This window comes from Glycine max, chromosome 16 (genome assembly GCF_000004515.6).
Source record: "Glycine max cultivar Williams 82 chromosome 16, Glycine_max_v4.0, whole genome shotgun sequence".
NCBI classification, from domain to species: Eukaryota; Viridiplantae; Streptophyta; class Magnoliopsida; order Fabales; family Fabaceae; genus Glycine; species Glycine max.
The window spans coordinates 2,528,925-2,539,791 of record NC_038252.2 but is presented as its reverse complement, the minus strand read 5'-3'; the positions used below and the strand labels follow the sequence as shown (position 1 = coordinate 2,539,791).

At 34.7% G+C, this 10,867-nt stretch overlaps 2 protein-coding genes across 3 annotated transcripts; both read right to left on the bottom strand.

Moving 5' to 3' along the window:
• Window positions 1-357: 357 nt before the first annotated feature.
• LOC100788198 (histone H3-like centromeric protein HTR12) lies at window positions 358-3,977 on the bottom strand. 2 transcript variants are annotated; one of them, XM_006598851.4, is made up of 6 exons: window positions 3,763-3,977; window positions 3,612-3,673; window positions 3,495-3,521; window positions 3,254-3,361; window positions 2,197-2,295; window positions 358-719 (listed from the first exon to the last, which is right to left on the bottom strand). In XM_006598851.4, the coding sequence occupies exons 1-6, from the start codon at window positions 3,800-3,802 to the stop codon at window positions 717-719; spliced, it is 339 nt and encodes a 112-aa protein (XP_006598914.1). In that variant the 5' UTR covers window positions 3,803-3,977; the 3' UTR covers window positions 358-716. The 2 variants fall into 2 exon arrangements, with proteins under 2 accessions (XP_006598914.1, XP_006598915.1); XM_006598852.4 differs by having other exon boundaries at window positions 2,221-2,295.
• Window positions 3,978-4,782: 805 nt separating this feature from the next.
• On the bottom strand, window positions 4,783-10,629 carry LOC100784482 (rhodanese-like domain-containing protein 4, chloroplastic). The gene is made up of 8 exons (XM_003548427.5): window positions 9,645-10,629; window positions 8,926-9,028; window positions 8,734-8,814; window positions 8,295-8,372; window positions 8,102-8,176; window positions 6,367-6,447; window positions 5,905-6,165; window positions 4,783-5,129 (listed from the first exon to the last, which is right to left on the bottom strand). The coding sequence occupies exons 1-8, from the start codon at window positions 10,283-10,285 to the stop codon at window positions 5,082-5,084; spliced, it is 1,368 nt and encodes a 455-aa protein (XP_003548475.1). The 5' UTR covers window positions 10,286-10,629; the 3' UTR covers window positions 4,783-5,081.
• Window positions 10,630-10,867: the final 238 nt, after the last annotated feature.

Sequence of the window (10,867 nt, the reverse complement as noted above, 5' to 3'; positions counted from 1 at the left end):
CTAATTTTAAAAACTGTCAAACCAAATTTCTTCCTATAATAAATGGATTCAACCGATGTTGAATGAATATGAATAATATCGCATAACGCTTTTAATACATTTATGTCTTTTGACAGTTTGACCTGGAATGTCACTCTCCAGAGAACAACTCCTGGATTTTAAGTCATTTAAAATTACAGTGCACTTTCCAGAGAACAACTACTGGTTTTTAAGTCATTTAAAATTACAGTGCACTTTCGTTACGCGTTTCTGATTTCAGAAAAAGAAAAACGAAATTATTACAAATAAATGAGGAAGAAATTTTAAGCCTGCGCATTTTGTTGACACTTGAATTCCTTCTACCTTAGAAAGTTAACATGAATGACAATAATCTTGGAATATTTCATTGCTACAATGGTACACTATTACCTCACTCATCAAATTAAAGTCATAAATAGTAGCAACCATTCTATAATGGTTGTTTCACCTACGAAGATATAATCATTGACATACATTAGTTAGTGTGTAGTTCCTAACATTTAATAGCCAAATAATCATCAAATTTGAGTGCTGGGTATAGAAGCAACAATGCCTCCATTGAAATTCCCTGTACTCTCTAGTCCCCCCTACTGTGTGAAGTTTTACAAACAAAAGAACCAATGGTCTTCTACTGGCATTGTCCAATCACCAAGGCCTTCCTATTCCTCCAAGCCTCCGGGCCAACTCGATATCCTTTTTCACTGAGGGAACAAACAAGAAAAACAAATGGAGCATATATTTGTGAGGTTACAGAAAGAGAACACAAAAATATTCACAATGGAAAAACATAAACCAGTTAATAACACAAGATCTTTGCATAATTATCAATCTCAGATTGTGGTTGCTATTAAAAACTGCTCTGCTTTTTGAATTCCATAGCAGTCCAGGGCCTCTCTGCTCTGCTAATACACTATAGCGCCCGCTAATCTATAGACTAGTATGGAATTATGGATCTTTGGCAAATACCACTATGTTAGCAAACCAACGTTGTGTTTTAGTATTCTGCCCATTTATTTTCCTTCAAAAAAGTAGTATGCTCAACTATTCTGTTCATTTAAATATTTAGCTACTGAGATCCATCAAGAACAGTATGACACCAGCTCCCCCACCAAAAGGCAGCTTGGCTTAAGAATGACTTTTTTCTATCACCAAAAGGCAAATCCTTTTCATTCCATACTCTAATTCGATTTTATAATATCCGCTTCCATTCCAAACATAGCTAAGTTGTTGAAAAAGTATTCTGAAATTGATTATATGAATGGAACAGTAAAGAAGAGAATAGAAGCATTACTTGCTATCTAAAGAAGCATGCACTGCACTAGTGCGTGTGTGTGCTGTTCAACTCTAGTGGTAGCAAAATAAAGTTCACATTCTTAAATATGGTTTAAAAACAGTCAACATTCTTAATGAGAATTTGATCTCAATTAATAATCACCCCTGGAGGTAACTTAGTTTGAAGAGCTCTAAGACATACAAGGAAAGTGCAAGGGAACAGGTTTAAACCCTGCAATACACTCTGCAACCTTTTTCACTCCCCCTCCCTTTTGGAGCCATGCATAACCTTTCCCTCTATATACCAAGGAAAAAAGAAAAGTTCCAAGTATGCCTGTTGAATTAGTAAGGAATTATGAAATACAATTGCCAGGTCCTTGCATAATCGATATATTAATATTGTAATATGAATTGAAAGTTAAAAATGTAGCCTTCTAATGAAACATATATCACTTGGAAGTCTGATGGAACACCTCTTAAGTAGAGAAGTTAATATTATTCTCATTTCACTAAGACTGAAGATAACTAAAGCATATTGTGTTATACTAAAATGTTGAATGTGTAAAATCTCAATTTTCAATAATCAATGGGGTTTTTTTATATATGTAGAAATAGAACACGATATCAAGGGGTTTACAACACTCACACACTCTGCTCAACCAGCCAGACCCCCTTGGTAATCAATGGGTTCTTTTCTATGCAGATTTGGTAATATCTGACCGAGTTTCAATTAATACATAATCATGTAAAACATACAAATAAATTAAGCAGACAATATAGTGGACAACAGTAACAGTAAGTATGAAAATTTAAATAGTTCAACCAGAAGCAAATTGAAACAAGCCACATTTGCATTATAATTAGAAGAATTGCAAATTTGAAACAAGCTCCCTAGCAATAACTCACATGAGCATGGAAAAAGTTGCATACCTCCTGAAGTGCCACCACAGCTTCAGGTGTCCAACGAGACACCTCTGAGGAGAATTGATTTGTAATTTGTTTAACCTATAGCCAAAAAGAAAAATATTACCAAAACAGCAAGAACAAACTTCTCACAAGATTTAATTCAGCCAAATCAAATCATAATTCAGCTAAATCAAATAATAATTCCATACAGAGCATGTTCTTCAAGCACTTTCATCAGTGAATAAGTGGTAAGTTACAAAAATATTCCTACGAAAAAATAAATAAAACAGCAACCAAACTATGATGCTCACTTTTACGCCTAAGTTTACATCAAATAGTGTTAGAGTGAGGGAAGCTGCAAATGAAGAATTATGAAAAGGGAAAAATTTAGAAGCAACTCCTTAGATGCTTTTGGAGTGGTTCTCCAATTAGAATTGATGTTTCATCTTGGTAACCTACTCTAACATTTAATGCAAACCTTTATTGTGCATATTATCGAGGTGAAACTTCAATGTAATTTAATAGTATCACTAAAAGTAACCAAAACTGTATCCTAGTTTTGTCCTTATAAAAAAAACAGATTTTGAACTTTAATTACAGTTTCAGCTATTAGTAGCTGTGGTGAATACATGAAGGCGAGAACTAATTCTGCTAACTGTCTAGCAAATATAACTAGTATCTACTTACTAACTAAAGTGCCTAATTTTAACTAGAATGTGTTTACATATCCATTCCATCCAATGTTACACCAATCCAACACCTCTCTTACTTTATGCTTTGGCATTATAATATGTAAAACTTCCATTCAACACCAATCAAACAGTTTTCCAAACACACCCCTAATCATTAGTAATAAAAGATAGATAGACAACCATAATGATTTTTTCTTTTGGCAAAATTGACAAAGTTTAGAGTAAAATCTAAGCAGCAGCAATGCAGCACACCCAAAATTAACACTACATAATCATTATTATTATCATCATTCCGAGTACAAGCAAACACAAATCTGTTAATTTTCACTTGAGAGCAAAATGCTGAGGGTTTCAGAAATACTCACACATCTGATAAAGGGAGCAGCCGGGATAAGAAGCTCACAACTCCTCTGAAGATGCCGAATCTCACGAAGCGCCACAGTGCCCTGCCTATTGCGCATCTTTTTCCTTCCCTGAGTCTCAGGCAATGTTTTTATTTTTTTAACTAATAATTACAAAACATTAAAACACCACAATTAAGCACCATAATTATTACAACCACAATACAAACAAACTCAGAATGAGGCTTTTCGCGAAAAGACGTACCCTGCGGCTCCTCTCTCTAGTTGCAGGCTTCACAGATTCAAATTCAGAAAACAAAGGTCAAATTAGGGATTTCGCAAATCAAAACACAGAGAGAAAAATAGAGACAGAGTGAGTTACCGATTGGGATGATGATAGTGATGGCTGCGTGGACGTGGATGCGCGTGGCGCTTTTTTTTTACCTGCGAATTTTGCATGGCGAAGAAAATGAGGGTTGCATTTTTTGAGAAGTGAAAAAAAAATGAGTGAAGTGATGAGATTTCAGACATACCGGATTTGCGAGAAGCTGGCGTGTGCTTCACTCTCGCCATGGAATTCAAACGAACGAACGAACGAACCTTCTTCACGCTTCGGATTTGATTTTCGGTTTCGGTTTCTGCATTTTTCTTCTTCTTCTTTTTGGCTCTGTTTCGGATTCGGAACTTTGTGAATTTTCAAAATGCAGTGGTTTGCCTCCATTTTCTTCATTATACCCAAATTATCGCACAGACTGAAAAATGTTTTACTTTTTAGTTTAATTAAATTATTCACGTATAACTCAAAAAAGTATATGATTTTTAAAATTATTATTATAAAAATTAATAAATTTTAATTATATTATAATTAGATGATAGTTTAAAAAAATGTTTATAAAATCAGTGTATTTTTAATTAAATTCTATATTTTTTAAAAATATTATTAATCATATTTAATTTTTTCCTATTATAAGTGGAGATGTTAACGGTAAAGAAAGTAGAATGCTATAATAGTATCGCTTGAAAATGAAAAGCCTTCAAGGCAAAAAATACGTGCATAAAACATAAAACACCAGAGCAAAAGATACAACAAAACATTTTACACTTTCATTCAATTTCGGATTGTTACGACTATATTAACTAGTATTTAATTTTTATAATAGTTACTTAAAAAGTATATCTAAACTAATTTCTAATTAATTAACAGTAAAAAAATTTCACACTATCAATATATTAAATTAAGGGTCATGCTAACTCGTACTTTTATTGTATTAGTTAAGAAACTAAAAAAAAAATATTTATTGTAAAGATTAAAAATTTCATGGACATTACAATTTTAAACGTCTCAATAAAAATAATTCTACATTTAATTTCTTAATCAATGCACCAAAATTATTGATTAACATTTGCCTTAAATTAAATCCATCTTATATTGATATTTTCAGAAAAAGTCTACCATCAACATTTTTCTTTTCACAATTGCATAGTCAATTTGTGTTGATGAATCCGTACAAAGCAGAATTTCATACATAAACCTTATTTGCTTGCTCCAAAACTGAAAGATTAAATGTTATACTAAATCTCAAAATAACTACAATGTTAACTTGACACCTACCTCTACAACACATCCATCAATTACAAAAAGTGTACCGAGTAGCACAAAGTGGAAGGATAATCATAACAACTTCAAAATTATACAACGTATGTCACGGATCTTATCTGCAAATTAAGATGCATGACTATTTCTGATAGGATTATAGATTGTAGAGTTGTACACCTCTTGATACATGCTGGATATTTGGATAATTGATTTGCCTTCCATGGAATTCTGTTCAAGATTAAAAGAAGTGAAGGTCTAGGGCTGTGAAGGGGTAGGAGATGTTGGAGGCTTGAAATCTGGATACTACAATTCAAGAAGAAAAAAAAAGGAAAAGCAGAGTTATATCAGGAGCATGCAGTATAAACAGAGTATATAGTTTTCATAAATTAAATTTCCATTCATTACTATTTTTTTTAAAAAAAATATGAAATATAATGTTTCCTCTCACATGAAACTTCATATTCATCCCAAACTTCATTCAATATTTCAGTCTTCTCTTGGGCAGAGGGATCTCACAAATGAGTTGGGTCTTAGGGACTCACTAGGGTCAGGACTGGCGTCAAGACTCAAAGAGCACATACAGAGATTACCCACAAACAAGGTCTTCACATCGGCAATGAGAATCAAACTCATGCCCTTTTGGGATATGAGTTTGTTCTTTACCAATTGAACCAACCTTTGTTGGTAATGCAGTGTGACATTTGATATTGATTAAAGAGATTCTATTAAATGGAATCATAATGGCACCGGAAAAAAAATAGGAGTGTTAACAACACAGTCTTTAACACACTACTGTTACCAAACCTCTATTATTGAGTAAAATGTATTAGAAACTACAAATTATGAGTGAAACTCGTTATATAAGAAGTGAAACCCACCAAATTTTGTGATTTTCCATCAATTTCAACCAATAATAATGGGTTCTGAAGAGTGTTTTGGAAAATATGTTACTAGCATTTCTTAAAGAAAAATATATAATATATGGAAAGAAAAGTTCCAAGAAAATTGGCCACCACAAGCATGACTAATCAGCACCAAAAGTGGAAAAATTCATAGAGAAAGGAAGTTAAGACTTTACATATGGGTATGGTGAAAGTGGCCTTGGTTGCACAGGAAGTGATTCTTCTGCCTTGACTTCAGTTTTGGGCACAGAGTTTACTTCAGGAGCTACTGCATCCACTTTGGGCTCGGGAGTTGCTACTGCTTCAGCTTTGGACTCGGGAGTAGCTACTGCTCTCTGTACAGTGCTATCAGCTGTAGCAAGCTCTGAACTTTTCTCTGCCGGAGCAGGAAGAGCCTTATTATCGGTAGAGGATGGTAGAAGAGCCTTTCCAATATCCTAGTGTTTCCCAGCAATTTCATTCAAAGAGAACAAGGTCAGAGCAAGAGTGATAAAAAAGTTCACAAATCATATAAGGTAAATTTTCAGAAACAGATATAATATCTCAATTAAAATTTTAAATATGTGCTCCAAAATGATGCATCACATCATAATTACAGCTAATTTATTAGGATGTAGATCAAGACAAATATTAAGTACCTTTATTTCATCAACAAGTTCTTTGGGGGCAACCTTGGTGTTCAAGAACTCACCAAGTTGTTTCACGGTTTGCTCTCGGTCCTGCCATCAAATAAAATGAAATTAATATAAAAAAAAAAAACAAAAATAATGCGATATTGAGACTTTACCCATATAAATGACAATAAACCAGAGCAAAGGGCATGATGACCAATGAGACAGGGTTAATTGTCATGCAACAGTCAGCCTCAGTTGTCAACAAATGTCATAATGTACAAATTCCCGAGTGTGAAACTAACCTAATAATTTATTCTAGAGTATATTATACTCCCCTCCCACAAGAGAGGTTTAAAATACACCGCCCTACCCCTCTTATTTTAATATAAACAAATATCTTAGGGTTAATTTTTTCTCTTATGACTTTCAACATTATCAGCAACTAGTTTTGAATTCTTGCTATGAACTTTGAGACTTTAGAAGATGAATAATGATTCCAAGTGAAGTTTCAAAGCTGATAGTATGAGAATTCAAAATATCATTACATATTATTAAAGTCCAAATGTTGATAATACAATGTTCAGAATTAATTATCAGTGGCCTTCAAAGTTAAAGAAAAAAGAAAAGTATTCATACTGATGTCTCAGGAAAAAGGGAAGCAACTTCTAAATAAAGAGGGGAAGAATGTAATTTAAGTATCTCTCTAGGGAGAAAAGTGTATTTTTCTTTATATTCTAACTTCTTCAGTCATCACTATCAACTTTGGTGGATTTTCATGGAATACAACTATGTTATGTGAAATGAAAATTACCCAAAAACTACAGGCTATAGCTTTGCATGCTCTAGCAACAAGTCTCAAAACTAATGCATTAAAGAGGGAAAATGTTCTTCATTAAGATTGGTTTTTGAACATAGGAATCTTGATTCACATGATATATGGAAAACCATCTGTTAATAACAATCAACATTGTTGCCAGTTATCATACATCCATTAGAGTAGCAGAATATTCAAACATTTGTCCCATTTCTATCACCAAAATGTTAGGAAGTTCCACAAGACCTGCCTCAATTCTCGGGATGCAGCTTATATATTTGTTGGGCAACTTCACTTAGTGTCAATTGGTTTTAAGCTGAAAGCTAACATGGTATCAAAGCCTATAACAGTTGGGAGTACCCAAGGCCTTATAAACCTCACACTTCATATGTGGTACTCAAGTCCCATAACTTGAAATTGGATCCTATGCTTATAATATGGGACTCACAATCGCATCTGGGATCACAAACTGACAGGTTAAAATTGTTGGACTAAATGGAAAAACCCTCATACATTCTTCTTTCAGCAATAGAGGGAGACTGGTTTCTTAACCTCAAATGTACCTTGGCCCTTGCTCTTGCTCTCTCTCTCTCTCTTTCTCTGCCTCTCTCTCTCACATGTAGTTACAAACCCTAAAATGGCGCTTCTCTAATTTACATAATTAATTCAATTCATGAGCATATCTCTCTTTTACTTACATTTTGATGATATCATTAAAAAAGAAATGAACATATTCTTCATTCCTTGAAGAGAAATATCTGAAGTTTGATTTTGATACAATGCCTCAATAAACTCAACAGAAGGGCATACTCTAAAATTAAAGCACAGACATGCAACAAAAGGATGGTTGCCTACTAGAGGCAAAGGAGAATTATTCAAGAAATTGATGATAATAAACAACAAAAATGGAAAAAGCATGCATCTTGATTTGAAAACATTGCCTACCTCAGCAAACAAAAGCTTCTTGCTTGCAAACTGAATGAGCGCAGCTGATCCAACAACCTGGAGGATTGATTCTATCTACAAACAGAAAAAACATCATGAACAAGAAATTTATGTCAGTGAAGTAACATCATAATGGATTATTGCTTTTTCAGAAGAAGGGAATAAATTGTAAGTAATAACTCATCAGATCAACCTCAGAAAAAGCTAATAGACTAAGTCCAGCAGCAGCTGCAGCAACCCCAAGAGTAACTGCCACGCCATCAGTGGTATCCTGCAACAAACCTCCAATCATTAGAAAGACATAGAAATGGTCAAATAAGATCATGAACAAAAACTGTTTATGTTAAAAGCATCTATAAATGGATCAATCACCAGATTCTTGAAAAACAATATCTCAATCTCATATTTAACTTTTCTGATGAGCAAGTCCAGTTAATAATTCATTCTAAATTTTTCCTGATCGGTCAGTTTCCTTTCTTGCTAGCAAAAATTCTCAATTTGAGAGGGCAAACATTTAAATTTAACAGAATGAAAATGCCTACTATTTTTAAATCTGAAAACCAATAGTAGTATTTTGCAAGTGCATCAGCGTTGAAATAAGAAATGCAATTAGACAAATCCCAGATACTTACTCCTATTGCTTCAGATATAGCATCTGTCAGATTGTCAAAACTCAATGTTTTCCGTGGTTCTATCCAAGGAAGACCACTACTCTGCAGAATTCCAGCCAATGTCAGAATACTAAACAATAGAGAAAAAAAGTTGGTACTTAAAATGCAAATATTAGAAATATGATTAGAAAAATGGAAAGGGAGAGGAAATACCTTCCATCCTCGCGGTCCTTCTGCACCATCCTTAATCGCATAAGCTGCTTTAAACCCATTAACGGTAACCAACTCTGCAACCAGTTCAGAGTTCCCATCAAATCTGGCTTCCATCACAAGTTCACTCAATCAGATTCAAGAATATTCTCTTGCAAAGTGCAATTAGAAACATCAAATATCCATGATAAAATAACACAACAAACAACCTTTGAATGTCAATGAGAATTTTTCAATCTTCCCCTCAGCATTAATAGCAAAAGTGTGTTGACTAAATCTTAGATTTTAGGCCTAACTCATCATCCTCACAAAACTGAGTTTGAATTTTAAAGAGAATTCTTCAATTTTCCTGTCACCATTAATAGCAAAATTGTGATGACTTAATAGCAAAAGTGTGTTGACTTAATCTTAGATTTTAGGCCTAACTCATCATCCTCACAAAAACTGAGCTTGAATGCTAAAGAGAATTCTTCAATTTTCCCTTCACCATTAATTAATAGCAAAAATTCAGATTTAGGCCTAACACATCCTCACAAAATTAACATGTAAGGTAGTGGGTGCCTAAGCTTTATAACCTCCTAGCAGGTATAATCTCAAGTCAATGTGGGACATGTCACATGGGTTTTTCCCAATTCTCAATATGCTATATCATCAACATGGATTATAACAACAAAATAGATAAAAAATAAACTACAAATGAAATTGTTCTGTACTACTCTTACTTGTCCAGAATAAACAATGTGGTATTCTCTGGCTCCTTAAACTTCAAAGCAAGCTTCTTCAAGAACCCTGGCTTATCATCACCCTTATAAGGTATTGACACTGCTTTCTTCTTCAGACCCCCAACATCTGGGGACCCCACTTGCCTAATCTCCACCAGTGCCCTTATATCAAGCAACTGAGCATTCCCATCAGCACCAAGTTTTGCATAAGCATTCTTGGCAGACTCAACACCCCAAGCCTTAGGCTTCTTGAAAAGAACCTGAGACAAAACCAATGGCACTGCCAAAACAGCTACTCCCCCAGCAAGAATTGCAGGGTTTTCAGCTGCAAAGCCAGTGACACTCTCCACAAAACCGTTCACATCAAAGTCCCCAGCACCAGGGAGGCTCAAAGGTTGTCCCAGGGCTTCATCGTACGTTAAAGCTGTGGCAGCTCCACCATTTACAACGGAAGCTGCAAGAATCAGCCCCCCATGCAAAGTTTTTGATATGCAACTTTGCAGCAAGGTTTGTTTTTTGTTGGTGGAGGTGGAAAAGTTTGAGACTTTGCATACAGAAACAGAAGGGTGTTTAGTTCTTGTTGTTTTTGCATCAGAGAGCACAGATAGAGGGGTCAAGCCAGCAGCATTGAGGGCCTCCATTGGTATATATATCACAGAATCTGTGGTGTGAGGCACTCAGAGAGAGAGTGTGTGAAGTAGTAGTGCTACTACTACCATGAGAGTTGTGCAAGCTCTCAATGGGTTGTTTTGTTTCCTTGTGGTGTTGTGTTTTGGAGGTTGTGATCTATCTGGTTTGAGTGGAAACTCTTGAGAGAGAGAAGAAGCAAAAGGGTAAGCCTGTGTTGGTAGGTGAAGTGCAATTCAGTGGAGGTGCTGATGTGGTGAGGATATAGGAACATGGCCAATGGTTGAATGACACGTGGAGAATGAAGATGAGACTCTTCAGCTGATGAGGGTTGAGTTGAGGTTTCATGGTCTGCAATTGTGTGGCTCAGAAACGTCCGAGAGATGCTCATGAACTTGCTACCACCTGTTGAACAATGGGAGTACGACTACTCTCGAGAGTAGAGAGTGTAGTACAATTTTCTAAACTTATAGTATTCTTACAAGACATAATTGTTATTGTTTTAAAGAAATTTTATATAAATATGAATTATTCCATTAAAAAAATTGTGATCGTCCACCTCTGAACATTAATACATCAATTTAATTATGATTAAA

Bases quoted from the DNA above. Each gene is read 5' to 3' on its own strand.
- LOC100788198 (XM_006598851.4), bottom strand. From the start codon at position 3,802: ATGGCGAGAGTGAAGCACACGCCAGCTTCTCGCAAATCCG. The intron at 3,522-3,611 runs GTAACTCACTCT...GAATCTGTGAAG, and splicing joins CACTATCATCATCCCAATCG to CCTGCAACTAGAGAGAGGAG. The intron at 3,362-3,494 runs GTACGTCTTTTC...CCTGAGACTCAG, and splicing joins CTAGAGAGAGGAGCCGCAGG to GGAAGGAAAAAGATGCGCAA.
- LOC100784482 (XM_003548427.5), bottom strand. From the start codon at position 10,285: ATGGAGGCCCTCAATGCTGCTGGCTTGACCCCTCTATCTGTGCTCTCT. The intron at 8,177-8,294 runs GTTGATCTGATG...TTCTGTTTGTAG, and splicing joins GTCTATTAGCTTTTTCTGAG to ATAGAATCAATCCTCCAGGT. The intron at 6,448-8,101 runs GTAGGCAATGTT...ATTTGATGGCAG, and splicing joins AGAAGCTTTTGTTTGCTGAG to GACCGAGAGCAAACCGTGAA.